This window comes from Cajanus cajan, chromosome 10 (assembly GCF_000230855.2).
Source record: "Cajanus cajan strain Asha chromosome 10, NIPB_CcT2T_4, whole genome shotgun sequence".
Classification (NCBI taxonomy): domain Eukaryota; kingdom Viridiplantae; phylum Streptophyta; class Magnoliopsida; order Fabales; family Fabaceae; genus Cajanus; species Cajanus cajan.
Window position 1 is genome coordinate 50,880,582 of NC_138526.1, and position 19,184 is coordinate 50,899,765.

General features: G+C 29.2%; 2 protein-coding genes across 2 annotated transcripts; one reads left to right on the forward strand and one right to left on the reverse strand.

The window, feature by feature from the left end:
• Positions 1–670: 670 nt before the first annotated feature.
• PDIL1-6 (PDI-like 1-6) lies at positions 671–6,032 on the forward strand. Its single transcript, XM_020352142.3, has 12 exons — positions 671–1,363; positions 1,482–1,611; positions 1,837–2,002; positions 2,402–2,520; positions 3,460–3,540; positions 3,630–3,719; positions 3,820–3,891; positions 3,980–4,048; positions 4,326–4,406; positions 5,039–5,173; positions 5,354–5,407; positions 5,504–6,032. Exons 1-12 carry the CDS (start codon positions 882–884, stop codon positions 5,597–5,599), a joined length of 1,575 nt encoding a protein of 524 aa, XP_020207731.1. The 5' UTR covers positions 671–881; the 3' UTR covers positions 5,600–6,032.
• Positions 6,033–11,264: 5,232 nt separating this feature from the next.
• LOC109788486 (sulfite exporter TauE/SafE family protein 3) lies at positions 11,265–18,372 on the reverse strand. Its single transcript, XM_020347224.3, has 12 exons — positions 17,963–18,372; positions 17,565–17,724; positions 13,421–13,621; positions 13,273–13,337; positions 13,147–13,174; positions 12,956–13,047; positions 12,779–12,865; positions 12,612–12,662; positions 12,276–12,497; positions 12,106–12,199; positions 11,679–11,819; positions 11,265–11,576 (listed from the first exon to the last, which is right to left on the reverse strand). Exons 1-12 carry the CDS (start codon positions 18,191–18,193, stop codon positions 11,491–11,493), a joined length of 1,458 nt encoding a protein of 485 aa, XP_020202813.1. The 5' UTR covers positions 18,194–18,372; the 3' UTR covers positions 11,265–11,490.
• Between the last annotated feature and the right edge of the window lie 812 nt (positions 18,373–19,184).

The window sequence follows — 19,184 nt, forward strand, 5'->3', positions numbered from 1 at the left end:
GGTTTAGCAGGTGTTCACTTCATATCGTTCGAAGAGATAGTCAATTTTGTAAACATTACATGAAATGAAATTGAACCCATGTAGGACGCATACAAAATAAACTAAACTTGCATTACTTGCGGTCCTTAAACTCGCATGAAAAGCTTTATTTAGTTGAAGATCATCAAACTGGCCGCGAGTGATCTTTCCACAAGAAAGCCAAAATAAAAGGGTCAGACAAAATGAGAAATTATGTTTTTTTTCCAAGGCAGTTTGTAGTTTATTTGTGTAGATTAACATGTTTCACCAAAATAAAAGTGTCCGATAAATAAGTTTATGTCATTAGTTTATAATGATTTATTAGACACTAATTGAAATGTTATTTGAGTTTATAACTGTAATTTACTACCATCTTTTATGTTTATCTTCACCATTTTAATAAATATTATCGTTTTTGTCTTAGAAAATTAAATTCACATAAAAATTATATAAGTATACTTTTTTATGTCTAGTGAAAGAAGACATAAATAATATACACATAATTTTAAATTTAAACCACATTATTAATTATTGTCATTATATATATAAAAAAATAAATATATACGTTAGTTTAGTGCCAATTAAGTTTCCTAATAAAAATATGAAATTTCATCCTTAATTTTTTTCTTAAAGGTCAAGGATAGTGGCAGGCTTTCACTCTCCTGAAATCTTGTTAACATGGGGGCCCTGAAATTAAGGCGCGTTCATAGTTTGTCACTATACCCTTCTAAACCAGTCCACACACATTTTAACTCATGTTATGTACCAGTGCCATTTAGAATGAGATCTTTCTCAATTTTATAAACTTTTCAAACCCCTAATCAGATCTCATTCCCAAACCCATTCTGCTAGGCAACAACATCATGTGCACGAGGAAACCCACTTTAACATTCATCTTCTTCCTCCTCACCCTTCTCCTCACACCCAAATTTAACGTTGCTGGCGAGGGCGAAGATGAGTTGGAGGAACTCTTAGCAGTGGACGAGGAAGTGGAGCGGGAAATAGCAGAAGGGGGTGGCGAGAAGCTATCCGAAGCAGAGGTTTTAAGCAAAGCCCAAAGGATCGTTGTTGAGCTCAACAATGACAACACAGAGAGGGTTGTCAATGGGAACGAGTTTGTTCTTGTTCTGGGGTACGCACCTTGGTGTCCAAGGAGTGCTGAGCTTATGCCCCATTTTGCAGAATCTGCAACTTCTCTCAAGGAATTGGGGGCGCCCCTTCTCATGGCCAAAATTGATGCTGATAGGTATCCAAAGTCTGCTTCTTTCCTTGGGATCAAAGGCTTCCCCACTTTGCTTCTCTTTCTCAATGGCACCTCTCAACCCTACTCTGGCGGTTTCACTGCGTAAAATGCTCTAACTTTACTCTTTGCATTTATGATTGCCTTAACGTGTCTTTTGTTTGTGTGTGATGTTCTTGTTTTGGAATGTTAGCATGTTGATTTGTTTTAATAATGCTTTCAGGGATGATATAGTGATATGGGCCAGAAAAAAGACTGGTGCTCCTGTTGTTCGGATAAGTTCGGTGGCAGAAGCGGAGGGGTTTCTGAGAAAGTATCAAACGTTTCTCGTTGGTCTATTCGAGAAATTTGAGGTAATTGGAGTTATTGTTTAAGGTTGTCGGACTAGAGGTGCCAAATTGACATGAGGTTCAGATGAGTGAGGATTGTGTTCTGGATTTGATCACTTCAGATAGTATGTTAATGCACCTGTTGATCAAAGAAAATGTTTTTTGTTAAAGGAGATTTAGATTGTGAAATTACATTAACGCTGAATTTGGTGGTGTGGTATTATAGCATTTTGTTTTAAAATATTGCAGGGACCTGATTATGAAGAATTTGTGAATGCGGCAAAGTTTGATAATGAAACCCAGTTTGTTGCAGTGAGTCAATTAGAGCTTGCCCAGGTTCTTTATCCAGATATCAAGCTTACCGATCATTTTATTGGAATTGTTAAGAGCGAACCTGAAAGATACACAGCATATGGTGAGTATGTAATGTAGTTGGTTTCTATAGATATGTAATATGTTGAATTCATTCTAGTGTTTCTGTAATATAGAAGTGAAACAAATATCGGTAATACTGGTATCACTTAAAGTGGCTATAATAAACAAGTGAATTCTATGTTTCTTACAAATTAGAACCATGCTAAGAGAACAAACTTGAATCTCTCGTCTTTTCTACTAACTTGAGCTGGGTAGTATATTTACGCTTATCAGCTTTATGTTATTTAGGCAGTTAAAATTTGGTGTAACTGCATTGTAGCCTTGTTTATGTATAACATGATTTTTTCCTCTTACCTTTATGTCTGTTTTCCCCCCAAACAATCACACCAAATGATGAGGACTTACTAAGGCAATATGCAAAACTTTCCTGATTGTGCAGATGGAGCTTTCACAATGAATAAAATACTGGAGTTTGTAGACCACAACAAGTTTCCATTAGTTACAAAACTGACTGAAATGAATTCTATCAGTGTCTACTCAAGCCCCATCAAGCTTCAGGTCACTATTATTTCCAAGTTTAATCTATTAGATTTTTTTTTTTTATTTGGCTTGCAGTTCTGTTTCTATTCCGACTTTTACTGGAATATATGTTGCAATTCATCAAGGTATATAGCTCCCAGACTTAAAGTGCTCCAAATTCTGCATATGATACCCCATACCCAAATATCTCTGTCAATACTCAATAATCTCTTTGATGGATTTTCTTGATAAACATTAACTAGTTATTGATTATTTAACTCTATGATTGTTTTTAATTGTTAGGTCTAAATTACTATCTGAGTGCTTTTCAATCTAGTAAGTACTTAGTACCATGACCTGATCAAATAAATACCCTGAGATGCTGCAAAGTTTTTTTTTTTTTTTTTTTTCAGTTCCAATAAAAATATAAACAAAAGCATTTAAGACTCGTGAAAAGAACAACCTGGATAGTCATCCTTGCAGGTCCTTGATCTTATCAGAATCATAACCTCTTATAGGATTTGACATGTATCAATATCTTGGTTGCCCCCTTGATGGTTGATAGTTGATAATTCAAACAAATGTAAAGGAAATAAATGTCTTTTTCAGAACTTACTGAGTAGCACTTCTTATGTGCAAAATGATTCTGGAGAATCTAAACAACCAAAATTGATTCAGAACTTGGCCTTGCTTGTTCTCCTCCAATTTGATCATTTTCAATAATTGTAATTTGGTTAAAAGACTATAACTTAAAACTTTTAAGCAACTTGTAGAAACTAAGCCATTAAAGTCTAAAGGACATGCTAAAATTTACTCCAACTCCATACCAACAGGCACCAAGTGAGTTTTCTTTGTCGTTATAATAACTTTAACTCATCACAGGCTGTTTGGACTCTTCCTTACTAATTTTACTCATTATGTTTCTACTCAAGCTTACTGGTTACTAATAGTCAAGGTTAATTGTTTCTTTCTTTACAGGTTTTAGTCTTTGCAAACTCTGATGACTTCAAGAATCTTCTCAATACTCTTCAAGATGTTGCAAGAACATTAAAGTCAAAGGTGATTAGTTACTTTGACCTACATTTGGGGCTTTCAAACTGTTTTACTGCAAATTTTAGAACTGGTCTAATTCTTTTGTTTAAATGCAGATAATGTTTATATATGTGGACATTGATGATGAGAACCTTGCAAAGCCCTTTTTAACATTGTTGGGTCTTGAAGAATCAAAAAATACTGTGGTTAGTTTGAGTTAATTATAAAAATGATTTGATCGAATTGTTTAATTAGTTTAGATAATTGTCGCAACTGATGTGATTTACTTCTTGGTGTGCTATATAGGTAGCTGCATTTGATAATGGAATGAGCTCAAAATATTTGTTGGAGTCAAAACCAACACAGAGCAATATTGAAGTATTATCTTCTCTTTTGTTTATATAAATTGTCCCTGCAGTGATCCCTACCAAAGGAGACTAATTAATGTTAAAATGGCATTCTGCAGGAGTTCTGCAATAATCTTGTGCGAGGTTCTTTGTCACCTTACTTCAAGTCACAGCCAATTCCAGATAATGTGAGTACCGTTTAATATTTTCTGCATAGTTTTCTTGGATGTGTAAGGTGTCTCTTACCTTACTTTTAGACAATTCAAGAAATTAGTTCTTTCAAATTAAAGTGAATCAATTGAATTTGAAGTACATGTAAAATATTTAAGATTCATTCCTAAAGATATATTGTGTGCTCTATGATTATAATAATAAAATAGAACAGTAAAAGAAAGAAATTATTTATGTTAGTCCTGAAACTTGATTCAGTGTCTTAATTAGTCATCATGGCATTGGAAATTGCAGACAGAAGCTAGTGTTCATGTCATTGTTGGGAAAACATTTGATGATGAAATCTTGAGAAGCGAGAAGGATGTGCTCTTGGAGGTTTGCAAAGTTTTATACATTTTATGTTTTATGTCACGTTTTCAAACTTTATTAGTTTGTTTGCGTTAGAAATATAATATAAAGTCATTCATGTGTAATTGTGTATTTACTTAATTGCTTAAGCTTTTGGGAATTGGGATTGTTGGTTCGTGTTGTGGTATCAAATCCTCAGTGACTAAGTGGTATAGAATTCGATAACTGTTGCCCTCAATCTTTAAGTAAAATAACGTTTAGTTTCAGCTTATGGTATGTGGGTTTATGCATTTTCTACTCGACTCACATGCGGGCAAATGTTAGTAATATAATATAATGCCATCCATGTCTGCTCACCTCGTAGCTTAAGCTTTTGGAGGAGTTGGTTTATGACAGTTTAGAGAAGGGGATAATTAATGCCTCCACCATTGAATTGAAGGTGTCCTCATTTTCTGAAAGTTTGTTTTAGTCAATATGGAGATTATGTCTTTTTACTCAATTCAATAAGAACGGTATTCTAAAATGTGTTGCTCTTGCTCAAGAATAATAATTGAGCAAATTATTAGTTGGGCAGCTTTGGGATATATTTTTTTTAACAGAAAGATTATCATTTTGGCTATCATTGGTGGATTTGCGCTGACAAATCATGACTGAAACAGGTGTTTACCCCTTGGTGTATGAACTGTGAGGCCACAAGCAAGCAAGTAGAGAAGTTGGCAAAGCACTACAAAGGATCAAGCAATCTAATATTTGCAAGGATAGATGCTTCAGCAAATGAACATCCAAAACTGGAAGTAAGTGTCTGAAAAAGCCTACTTGCACTGTTTTTCATAGCAAAACTCGCTCACTGAATCTGTTCTGAAAATTTATGATCCTGGGATTTTATTAAGACCAATGGTTTGTCCATAAGATTACTAATTTGATCAAGGTTTATGTTTACTGAATATGTATTTTACCTTTGCTTCATATTTCAGGTGAATGACTACCCCACACTTCTACTTTTCAGAGCCAATGAAAAGGCAAATCCGGTAATTACTCCTTGACACTGATTTTGGTGATAGAATTTGGGTTTATATAATTAGTTAATTACCACTCTACTATAACGAAACACTTGTTTTGTCCAGATCAAACTTTCTACAAAATCTAGTTTGAAAGAATTGGCTGCATCCATCAACAAATATCTAAAGGTCAAGAATCAAGTCGTCAAAGATGAGTTATAGAACATACTAAAAAGTTTTGGGAGAAAACAATTATTAATCATCTAGAAAGTAAACATTATGAAAAGAAACAAATATTTTTGTTTTCTTGCATAAGCATTGTCTAATCTTTACCCTTACCCACTCCCTTTTCTGGTGGTCCAAATATAAGTTAGTCTTATTAAAATTAGGTTTGCAAAAAGCCAGGCAAACCGCAAATGCCAAATTATCAGCAGCACGTAGAGAACTAGAGAACAAACATACTCGATACATCAAACATTGTAGCGGTCAACTATATGGCGTGCCATGAGCTCATGTTTGGTTTTACAGAATACAGATTCGTACCTCTAATAATCTGCTGCAGCCTGCAGTAGATATTCTGTGAAATGAGAGAACTAACTGCTAGCATGTCAGTAATTGTAGTACATGTTTTTTATCTCATGGATATGTTTAATTCCGTTACTCCACAAATCATTTTCCACCAAAATCTGAAACAATATATGACGAACATCATACTAGTATCAATCTACGACTTACACCAGGTTAATTCGACTCTAAAAGCTAAGGTTTATCAGGTAATTTTGGACTACATGATTTTTATAGGATTATATGATATATAATTAAGTGTTATTAATTGGATTATGAGGATATAATTTTAATTTTACATGTATTTTAAAAGAAAAGTATAAAGATAAAAAATATTGGGTTAAATAGGCCTGACACTTTCGGTCTGAATTTCAATGGTCTGGTTCTGGTATGATCTCTTCGGTTTGCTGGGTTGGGTCAACTTAATACCTTTTTTTCAGACTTCAAAATAAAGAGTCTAGTCTACTCTGTTTGATACAACTTGACAGTCATTTGAAGTTTATCACGTTTGACATTGTAATTATTCCACATGACCTAAAATGCTACCATGGAGTTAGATTTAGAAAATTATAAGTAATTCTTTTATGTTTCTTAATGTAAGAAAATGAAGCACAAAAAACCAAGCGAGGCGCCAAATGAATTTTTAACTTGTCATTGTGAACTGGAAACAAAGCATGCATGATGAGAAAAGCGATAGCATCATAAGCATGGAATCAAATTTGAGAAATCCTAAGACCTTTTAAGTCTCAAGCTTTATTTGGATAAGTTTCTCAATAAATAGGTGAAAAGGTAAAATAAAAAATAAATTTTCCAAGTTAAAATTAATTTATGTAATTTATTTTTTAATAAAATATTTATATAATATTTCTAAATGTTGAGGAGTACAAGTTATTTTTAACTTGTTAAAAAAGTTGACTTATTTTACTTTTTTTTTCCTATAAAAAAATTTATCAAAAAGTTTGTTTCAACAAAGACTAAATTACATATGAAAACATGGCTTAGTTAGTTTGATGAATATTTATATAAAGCTTAGAGTCTATTTGGATACAAGTTTAGAAATATTTTTGAGAATTTTTCTACAAGTTTAAAAACGTTTTTTATTTTCAGGAGAGAATCTCTTAAAAGTATTTCTAATTTGTATCTAAATAAACTCATTGGTTGTACTACTTGTTCTTTCCTTTGAACCAGAGGAATGCATACCTTTTTATTGAGGACTTCCAAAAACATGATATTCAAACAGTGAAGGACTAGGGTAAGTTTGACAAGCAAGGAGAGATATATATGTTTAGTTTAGAGTTTCAAACTTGCGAATAAAATTACACCAGATCGATCAATAGAAAACTTTGGTGTTAGATGCTTTCCAAAAAAAACATCTGTAACATATAAAGAGATTAGGTTCAGGCCATATATTTTCACGAAAATGTCTAAAATCACAGTAATGAAGTAGAGAACATGGGAACCATTTCCATTTTGCATACCATAAAATGATGCAAACCAGAGACTTTAAAGTTGATGCTTTGACAAGTATGAAGGGTTTTGTTGACAATATTTGTGGAGCTAGCACCAGTAGTAGTAAGGGTGAAGAAGAGATAATTGAGATAGGTTTATCCTTGTCTTCATTTGGTTTGAAAAATTGATCTGATTATTTATTTAAATTTGAACTCGACGCGATCAAGATTCAAAATATACAGAAGAGAATCGGATTAACCCAATTTTTAACTTAATATATCAATATTAATATATGTATAGTTAAATTATAAAATAAAAGAGATATAAAACTTAAATTAAAGTATATTTTATAATATATAATTTAAAATAAATAATGTCCTTATAAATATAATATAATGTTATACAAAATATTATCTATTAAAATATTTTATTATTAATACACAATTATTTAATAATTTATACATTTTAAAATAATAAAAGACAATTTAAAAACAATTCAATATATAATTTAAATCTGTCTGAAAAATTATATTAGTTCTAATTTTAAGACTCAAATTTATTCAAATTAACAAGGGACTAAATTACACCATGGACATGCTCACTCCTACCTAACTGTAGTATATTTAGGTCCGCATGCATGGTTGAGCAAATTCATGTGCGTGTGTCTGTGAAGTGAGAAGTGTGAACACATTGCACTACTTCATGGCTTGCATGCATGTGCCTGTCCCGTTTCACAGACTCGTACCTCTAATTATAACTTGCCATTATTTTGGTGAAATTGATGCTACCATTTCAATAATTGTACTACAATGGCCAAACGTTTTGCGTCTGAAAGAATGACCAACATCACACATGTATCAAGCTAGCTACCACTTCAGATTATATCCAACCTAAAAGCTTTACCATAGAACATGCACGTAATTGTTATTTTTCATATCTCTATCTATCATTCTCTTGTTATTTAGAGTATCCCACTACAACAAAATGTGTTATTAACGACAATTGTTTAATGGCAATAATTTAATTGCCGCTATTTAATTATATAATAAAAATATTAATGGCTAATATATAATAGCCACTAAAAGTGTATTTATATTACACTAAAGTTTATTATTAGCGACAATTATTTATTAAAAAAAACTAGTCCCACATCGATTAGAGATAAGATAATTAAATAGTATATAAGTGAGTAATAACTATCACCTTATAAGTTGATTTATATGGTTGAATTAGACTCTTAATTCACTATAATAAATTAGTATCAAATCACCCACTATTACCAAGTTCAATAGTGCTATAAAACAATTAGAGAGCAACTTTCACCTTATAAATCTCACATCGCTTAAAAGATAACATAATTAAAAAAATAAATTAAAAAATATATAAATAGAAGACAACCTTCATCTTACAAATCTCACATCGACTAGAGATAAAAATAAAAATAAAAAGTATATAAGTTATGAATTTAGAAAAGAAAATTATAGGAATAAATTATTTAAAGTTTTACTAGAAAAAGATAAAAGTCACTAAATAGATGGAAAGAAGACAATTCAAAAATAACTTTTAATAGCCTTTAAAATGGCTACTAGAATTGCCACTAAAAAAAAATAAGTTTTCCCGACAATTTAGTAGGTCTTTACCAGCATTTTATATAAATGCCGGTAATAGTATTAGCGACACTGGATACACCAGTCATTATTTAAATGTTGGTAAAAAAAATAATGACCATTTATATGGTCGCTAAAGAATAAATTAATTGCCACAAAAACCTAATTTTGTTGTAGTGTCCATTTCTCTTCTGTCATTCGTTGATCTCTAGGCATAGATAATTGCCCCAAGTGTCAATTAATCTTGTTTCTTTCTCATTGGTCTAGCACAGTTGTGTTTTGGAACAGCTTGTGTCTCACATTTGATAATGACGTATAATTAATTCAATTGCGCCCTAAAATGCTGCCATGGAATAGCAATAATAAATCACGGTGAGTTAGATCTGGAAAATTATAATTAATTTAATTATTTGTTACAATCTTATAAATCAGAATAGGTAATTTAGATGTGAGATTTTTATTTTTTCTTCTTTCAATTTTTATATTTTCTCTCATATTTAGTAGTCTTCTCACATACTATACTAATAACTAGTTAAATAATACCGAAATTTAATTTTAGTTTGACACACTTGTATTCTTTAAATAAGGATTATGATTGAATTCTTATTTTAAATATAGAATCACAATTGATTATAAATGGTTTGACCCGGTGAAAGGAAGATAAACCTCCTAATTATTCATAAAAAAATTTAGTTAAATAGTTTCTTTCTAAACTTTTTTTTGGTATCTATCTTTAAATTGAATTTTAATATATTTTTAAAATAAAATAATGTCATAATTTATATTTATATATTAAACAAATTTAAATTTAAAGTAATAAAAAATATTTATTGTGTACAATGTTTAAATTAAATACTAGTTTTCTGTATTTTTTTTTATCACAGATATTCTCTTTCGATGATATAATTTTATTTGAGACATAGTCATATGTTAAGAATATCATAATTTCCTAACAAAAATTCAAGTCTTGATTCATTGTAGAGGATTAGTTCTTTTTACCAGACCATGTTGTATTTCTTAATGTTTGTTTCCAATGGGTTGCAAGAAAATAAGTACAAACAACCATGTGAGTCCGTAATAAATACTCTAAATAACCATTATATATAACTTGTCATTGTGAAATGGAACCAAGCATACTAGAAAATCCTGGAATTAAATTTCAGAAATCTTATGACCGTTTAATTTTTATAGAAGCGTTAGGAAATACACTCTCACTCCTTTTTTTTTAGCACATTCTCTTTCTTCTATTACAGATGAGATTTATTAAAAATTATAAAATTTTGTAAGTATCATGTCCGGTTTAATTAATCTCTTTTATAATTTTATAATTCTTAATAAGTTTTTTTATCAACAAGAGATGTTTTAAGAAAAATGTATTAGAGAATATATTTTTAACCAAAATAAATCTCTGCCAAGTGAGGGGGAAAAAAACTCCAGACCTTCATGTGTTAAGATACACCGTTTATTTTGTTAAATCTCACCTTTATTATCAAAATATATTATATCAATAAAAACTATTAAAGCTAGTGATTGCAAATAATTCATTTTCCCATTGTTTCATTTTGTTATACATTTAAAGTTTAAGTCATTATAAAAGTTATTATGTGACTTTTTACTATATTTTTATAATTAACTTATATAGTTCAGCGATAGATTTGACTTTTTTCTTTTAGCGACTGAACTTGTCAATTGCTAAGTAGCCACCGATTCCAACTCAATCGCTAAAGTTGAAGTGTCTCAATGACGAAGCTTATCATGATCAATTCATTAAATCTCTACTTTGATCGCTAAGGAGAATAGTGACGGAAAACGCCAGTCTGCTAAATATTTTGTTTTTTATTTTTTTATTTATACTAATAGTAACTTAAAATATTTTCAAGACTAATACATTATTTTTGTTTCTATCCTCATCCAAAGTTTTGACTTTTAGGATCAAAATAAAATTTGACAGTGACTGTTTAAATGAGCTTTCAATGAAAGAACTAAATTATTCTAATATGTATGCAAAATATACTAAATATGTAATCTTACTACTATTTTTATTAAAATGTTTTGTCATAGGTTATATGTTTATTTATGAAGTGTTAGGTCTATACTAATTTCATTAGGTTTTTTTAAGGAGGTAAAGTACAAAATAGATGCAAAACTATTTTTCATAATATTTTTTAAAATAACTGATAAGATTACACATAAATTATTTTATTACAACTCTTATAAACACTTATTTAGATTACATAGTCTTCTAATGAAAATAATAACAAATAATATAACATATCGTAATAAAATTTACTATCAAATAATTTAAATTAATAATAATGTCCAGAGGAAGCTAAAAGAACTACACAGTACACATCATTCTGTGCTAAGAATCTTGAATCTTGACATTAACACTATAAAAAATTCTGACTTTTTAAGAAAACAATTAATCGGAATTGAAAAGTGTCAATTAAGTAGTTCTTCCCCTTAATGAATCTGTAATTCAAATTCTAATATTCAGGCTGCGTAGGCACAAAGGTTTTCAAACCCCATGTAATCTTTATTTTCAATTTTTTGGATCATGTTTGCTATGCCCACACCACCTGCAATGAAAACCGAATAAAAAATGAGGCAATCTTAATCAAGTATATTGCAAATCTTAATCATAACCAAATTAGTTCTCCTAAATCAATAATGACACTTGCCTAGTGATATTGCACTGACAAAAATGGTCCCTGATAAGATGAAAATGATCAATGATGCTCTCCCTAGTAAGGCAACCAGCTTTCTCACAAAAAATTGCCCTACAACGGCCGCAATTGTTGATACAGCCACGAAGTAAAGAGCTGCAACAATAATCAGAAAGTGAGAATAACATTTTTTGAAATGATCTAAAGACATAATAAGATTTGAGGAATGTTAACACTCTCATTACTTTAGTTGAAGTTTATTGAAAATCACAAGTTTTGATAAACTTCACATCTCATTTAATAAGTCTTTATTAATTTATTATGACAACCACCAAAATATATAGTTTCTAATAAATTTTGACCAATAGTAGAGTGTCACAAAGATAGTATTAAAGAGAGTGAGAGTAAGATTGTTAGTTGTATTCCCTTCATGCATACTTACTGTAAGGAATGGGAAACCGTTTTAGAAGGTAATATTCGATGACTGACATAGATGCAGAAAATGTCATGGCAAAAGTGGCTGTAGCACTTGACACCTACATAGAAAATTGGCAGTCGCAAATTGAGTAAAAGGGAGCAACACAAATCACAATGAAGCAAAGTCCAATGTACCTGAGGAGGGATTCCTAGCTCGAGAAAAAGGGGTCCCAAAATAAAACCTCCACCGAGACCAAGCAAGCCACCAACCACACCAGCGCATATGCCACATGCAGAATACATAACTAACTGGTGCGGTCGCCAATTTGTTTGTTGATCTCCTTTCGATGCTATCACTCTCTTCCCTTTGTACAGAAGCACAGCCTGATATGAAGTCGCTCCTAATGCCACAGGGACCTACAAACAAACCATAAAAACATGCATCATGGTTTTGTAACATGCATGCATGATGATAATTCCATGCAAGTTGGAGCCAAATATGCCACTGAACAAGTGAATATATTCATGTACCTGTAATAGATTAAGTATCCAATATGCCACTGAACAAGTTGTAGTCTGATTCTGTTTGAAATCAAAGGCAGAATAATGTTATCACTGTTCCACGTAGACATGTATGAATGCAAGAAAGAAAAGGAAAATGGAAGTTAATTCTGGATTGAAAATGCAGGTCTACCAACTTTTGCAATCTCGCAGGAAAGTATAAGGATCCAGACAGTGAAAAGAACTCCAAGTGCTTTCCAACGAATATTATCAAGAACAGATCCCTGCATGGAAGTGACGCGTGTCATTGCCACGAAGAATAGAATTGACATTAGGATTTGTGAAAGTAGAAGCTGCTACTATCACACTCTCACCTTTGCCTTGGATATTTTGGGCCCTGTGTGATTGGTTGTGTTTGGGCCTCCAGGAAGAGGCTCATATGCGACCTCTTCAGTCCTTCCAGTGCCTAATTAGTGTGAGAAATGACATGAGTTTTGGAAACCACGCACATGAAATAATTAAACACTGCTAGCTACAAAGCTAAAATATAATTTTTAACACTTACCATTTAATTGTGACTGTCTAGCAGCTTCCTGAAATTATAACATTGGATGCATTAAAAGGGACTGACAAAACACAAATTTATTAGTAATTCCATATAAAAGATTTCCAAAAATTTAAGCACATGCACCTTCTTAATAATCGTTTCTTTTTTCCATGTCTCAACCCCCTTTAAGTATGCCTTGGTTGCAATTCCTGTTTTATACACCCACATAATATAAGGATTGGTGTGGAAAGAAAATAAAATAAGAAAAGATTGAGTTGCTAACAGTTCTTGCCTATGAAAATTATGAGTAACAAGACTGTTATCATCCAATCAGCAAAAATGACATTGAAGGCAACTCCAATGCTGATTCCAAGCACGAGCACTGGTTGGAAAAGAAGTGCCAAGTCGTAGTCTATGACTGGCATGTCAAGTGTTGGATGTTTTTGCTTCAAATTGTAGAAAACAGTCGATGCTGCTCCACCCGTAATCATACCTTTTATCAAACCAAGACCTCTCAGATTTCACATAAAAATTTCTAACCAATATCCTAAACCAAAGCTAGCTATATCTTGATACTTTTATAAGTAATGAGCACCAAACATGACTTTTAGCACTATGGTAACAAGCTGATTAATCTACTATTTTAGTACATAATTATCCATATTAATTTACTAAGTGAAATAAATTATCATATTAGTTACTTTTTAGCTTTAAGCTTATTTTATTATTTCTTATTTTTTTCTATAAGTATTCATGCAAAAGTTTAAATAAACATACACTACAAAAAAATTATCGTATAATGACACACATTCTATAGTAACATAATGTGTCACTAATAATTATTTTTATCCACACAATAAATATAATATATGTTGATATATTGTTAAAAAGTGTAGATATATCTTTTAGTGACATACAAAATATGTTGTTAAATTTCATTTAAAATCTACTAAAATTGTGTGTAACTATATATCAAATAAATATATATCTACATATATTGTATCTATAGTGATATTTTTTGCATGTCATTGTATGTAACATTTATTGTAGTAATAACTTATACCATTATTGAGGAAAAGAATATATTAATAGATTTTTGCCACTCATATGTAACACTTTTATTATTCAGGAAAAAAATATATTAATAGATTTTTACCACTCATATGTAACACTTTTATTACAATATGCACCACAAATAAATTTATCTTTTTTGGAGAAAATATTTCCATTTTTACACTGAATTATTGTGAGTAATCCATGCGGTATATGACATGCGGGGTACCACTTAACAATATTTAATTAAAATTATCACGTAACCATGATATAATAATGATCACTTTTAAAATGTAACCATGATATATAATTTTATTCAGGACTTTGGTTTGATCCTACAAGGTGTTTGCTGGTGTCATACATTTGATTTTATCCTCTCGTGTAATCGGTTGAAAAAATAGGATAAATAAAGATTAATATTATTTATTTGTAAGTGTAAAAATAAGTATCAAATATAGAATAATATATTCATAAAAAAATATAGAATAATAAATTTACTTTAATTGGTATTTATAGAACACTTGATATCAAAGACCAGAAATATTTTTATCAGAACTGCAGGATTGGTCTACTGATATAATTTGGCTAGTATATACTAGATTTTAAATTTTAAATCTTAATCTTATTATTATCATTCTACACATAAAATTTACACAGAAAAAGTTTTAATTAATGTTATTGATTATCTAGGTTCATCTTTGTTGTGTCCATATAATTTTTCCTATAGATTAAAAAATTACAAACAAAAAGTTGATTGAAATTTGAAATAACTGGCCATAATTTTTTTCCTTTCTATTTGTTATGGTTATGGGATTTTTTTTCCCACCGGAAGCAGGGTTTTATAATCAACATTCAAATATTTTCTATGGTTTTGAAATCTTTCATGTTTCGTGCTATTAGATTATTCTTAAAGATTCTCCCAAAAAATAAAAATTAGGCAAATGGATATAGATAGTCAGTTTCTCAGAAAACAAATATAAGTTGACAATCATATATTTTAATACTAAACATTTTATTTATTAACACATAGATAGTCATTATCATAAGGCAAATAAAAGTTGTCAATCATATATTATACTTAAATACAACTTATTTATCAAACGCAACAAGTTTCTTACCATATGTCATTTGAAATCGAATAGGAGAAGCCTTAGCAGTGTTTCATGCCTTTTCATTTTTATTAATATATTCGGGACATTGCTTTTATTTTATTTTTATTATTATTAGTGGCAAACTGGCAACGAGAGACTTTATATAAATTATTTAAATAAATAAAAAGAGAGAAAAATTAAGCTAAAATTATCTACTAAAAATGTGTAAACAAAAAAAAAAGAAAGAAGATAAACGCGTCTAATTAATAGAAGTACTATTATAGAAATTATTGTTAGGTTGTTTGAAAGAGATATTTTTATTAAGTGGAAAGTTATATTTTGTATGATTTTTTTTATCGGTTATTTATACATAGTTCTACAATAATAAAATATTACCTAATTTAAATTTTATTTTTAATAATTTTATTTTTATTCATCACTTAAAAAATTTCTAATTATGTGTGTATATTATAAAATCTTATTTCTTCACTTTGATGTTATTATTAGAGTTATGTTTTTATAGTTGTTTGAGAGTGATATATTATTATCAAGAGGAGGTCATAATTTGTAAGATATTGTAAAATTTGAATTTTCATCTTCAAGATTTTTCTTTTGATCATTATTAAAAAAATTCTAATTAATAAAATATATATATTTTATAAACATTTATTTCTATAAATATAAAGTTAGTAAAGAATAATAAATTTATAAAAATAAAATAAATGAATATTCTGTTAATAATAATATTAATAATATTCCAATATTAACCTGACAAAAAAACAATAAAAGTATTGTTAATCAGCTTCATAAGAATGTTAGTTAAGAAATTAATATATTAAAAATTATTAAAATTTTAATAAAAAAATATTGTTGATTTTTAAAATTGAAAAAATATAATGCAAGGATGTTCGTCTAGTAAGTACACCATGATGAGAAGTGAGGAGGACAATGACAAACAAATACGGTCGGCTACAGGAAAACCTCATGAGTCATGAAGCACGAGATCAGCTTATAATAATGACATTAAAAGGACATTAAGGGTGGGTTCCAATATTGGTTGGATTCATACCTAAACAAGAAAGTTAGGAAAAGTGAAGAAGAAAGAAATAATAAATGCAATAATAATATTAATATAAATAACTATTAATTTAATTTTTTAGGTATTATTCTCTTTGTTAAATAATCTTTAAATTAATTAGATTATATAATAGTAATATTTAAATAAATAAATATGAAATTCACAATTTTCATTTTTTATAATATAAAAGTTACAATTTTGATCATCCAATTTTTAATTATATAATTATAATTCTTCACTTTTATAAAATTTGTAATTTTGATCAATTATTTATTTTCATTCAGTAATTAATAAAATCAAAACGTTGTTCATAATATAATATTAAATAAATAATATGATGATTAATATTTAAAAATATTCTTCCTAAATTCCATTTTTATCTTATACAAATGATAATGATATATGATAAAAATGAGAAAAAAATAAATTAAAAATATAATTTAATCTAAATTTTATTAAATATTAATTATCATGTTATTTATTAAATATCAAGTCATAATCAATATTATATTTTTAATCATCAAAGAATAAAATTTCAACAAGAATCAAAATTACAAGTTGTATGAGATTAAAAGATTAAAATTCTGAAATTAAAAATAAAGGAATTAAAATTGTGAATTTTATATTATGAAAAAAATATAATTTAATCTTACTTTTAATTATTTAAGGAGTGTTTGAAAAAAGAAAGAGTAATATTTCACTAATTAAATCGATGTTTTTTTTTAAAACTTTTTTTTAAAGAAAAATTATATGTTAAATATTTTTATATTATAATAAAAAGTTATATTTCATTCTGAGGATATGTTGGTCCTGTGCCAACCATCTCATAATTAAGCTGTCCTACCAATTCCGGAAATACGATAACTCATGCATAGCCGACCAATGATAGATTCTCTAAATCGCTATACCAATTATTCTCCGAAACTTTAAAATATTAATATTTTTTAACAAATTTATTATAAAATAATTATTCAATTTAATATTTTATAATTTAAATTAAAATTTTATTATAAATTTTGGTACATTTATTTAGTTTATTTTGGTACAAAAGTTATTGAACAGGGTAAAATTGGGAAATTTGCAGGCTGCTTTTGTTTTTTTTTCTCTCTCTTTTTCTGAAAACAAGTTGATAAAAAAAATAAAAAAAAATCAGCTGCAATAATCTGTTCAACAGAGGCATACACACACACACAACACAAATCTGTAATGCTTACACTTAGATATGGCTGTAGCCGATTTTGCGTCAAATCCGATAATGAGAGAAAGCATGGTGACAAAAATGCCACCCCCTCCAACACCACCCACCGTCCCGAATGCAGATCCTAGGAATCCAATTATGGATCCCGTTACTATTCTCCACCCAAATTTCATTTCCTGTAAATCCAACCACCCATTATCATACACATGTTTCAAGTAATTTTAAGATATTTCAAACATGCACCAACTTCCAAATTTCTCCATGTAATTTAAAAGCTAATAATGATAAGTAATTCACCCCTTGTCCATTTGAGTCTTCAAATATGCTATATTGTTCAATGACATTAACAAAATAAAGAGAGAGAGAGAGAGAGAAGAGGAGTTGTATATGAAATTGATGAGAGAAGAGAGTTACCGGCCAAGTATGCTCGTATGTAGAACCAGATGAGTTCCACAAAAAGCCCTTAACTTTAGCAAGAAAACTGGTTTGGGTTGCCCCAACGGCGGTGGGATAAATGTTTGTTTGGTTAAAGTGTTGATGAGCAGAAGCAGAGGCTGAGAATAAAACAAGAGTAATTGCCAAAGCCATTCCAACTAATCTCTCGCTCCACCGTTGTGATGATCCATTATTCACAGCCATGATCATGAGTGAGGAAAAGAATCGAATAAACCCAAAGTTTAGTATGACTACGATAGTTGTGCTAACTGCAGGGATGAATTATGAACATATGTGGGCACGCAGGTTAAAGGAATGATAAAAACTAATAAAATGAGGCCAAGCTCCGAGAAGTGAAAAGTAATAATTGTTCGCACCACTTTCTCCCGAGCTCTGCTACGTCATTATTAGGGATAGCAGACATACCTGCATTCATAAATATTTACCAATACAAATAATAAATAAATAGGTTAATTAGATATTTTTAAATAATAAAGACGGATTATTTTTTATTCATAAGAATAAACAATATGATGATATTCATACTCGCAAGTACCCATTTAATAATATTTTTAAAAGTATATTTTTTCATTTTTGTAATATGAGATATTCACGTGTAAGATTAATATATTTTAAATTATTAATTATCTTATATTTTTATTATTATTTTAACAAAATTAACATTAAATACAAGTTTAAAATTAATATTAAATTTTTATTTTTAATATTTTAATGATATTAAATATAAATTTAAAATTATTTGTAATATAATTTTTTAAATTTTTTAAAAATTTATAAATATTTATGAATATCTACTTGTTTAAAAAATTTGTAAATATTTGCTTAATAGATACATACATAAATATATATAAGGTAGATATGAGATTAATTTTTATGCAGCAAGGAACGAATTTACTATTTCCAACTCTTATTACCTTTCTATTCGCTCTATTTCTTTCTTTCTTTCTTTCTTATATCACGCATCTCACTATCTCAGTATTGCCTCGCTGGCTCCCATTTTCGACCTGCCAATTCAATCCTTAAAAAACGTGTTCATATATTAATGGATAATGTACAACTACTTGTGTTGTTGACATTCAAACTAATGTGAAATACATGACAAATAAAAGTATAAGATATAATTTTCCTCTTTATATATATATATATATATATATATATATATTATTTTATTTTTTTATTT

Coding starts and splice junctions, on each gene's coding strand:
- PDIL1-6 (XM_020352142.3), top strand. CDS start 882: ATGTGCACGAGGAAACCCACTTTAACATTCATCTTCTTCCTCCTCACC. Junction 1,364..1,481: donor TACTCTGGCGGTTTCACTGC/GTAAAATGCTCT, acceptor TAATGCTTTCAG/GGATGATATAGTGATATGGG. Junction 4,049..4,325: donor CACAGCCAATTCCAGATAAT/GTGAGTACCGTT, acceptor TGGAAATTGCAG/ACAGAAGCTAGTGTTCATGT.
- LOC109788486 (XM_020347224.3), bottom strand. CDS start 18,193: ATGATCATGGCTGTGAATAATGGATCATCACAACGGTGGAGCGAGAGA. Junction 17,725..17,962: donor CATACGAGCATACTTGGCCG/GTAACTCTCTTC, acceptor TTGGATTTACAG/GAAATGAAATTTGGGTGGAG. Junction 12,866..12,955: donor CCAAAATATCCAAGGCAAAG/GTGAGAGTGTGA, acceptor ACTTCCATGCAG/GGATCTGTTCTTGATAATAT.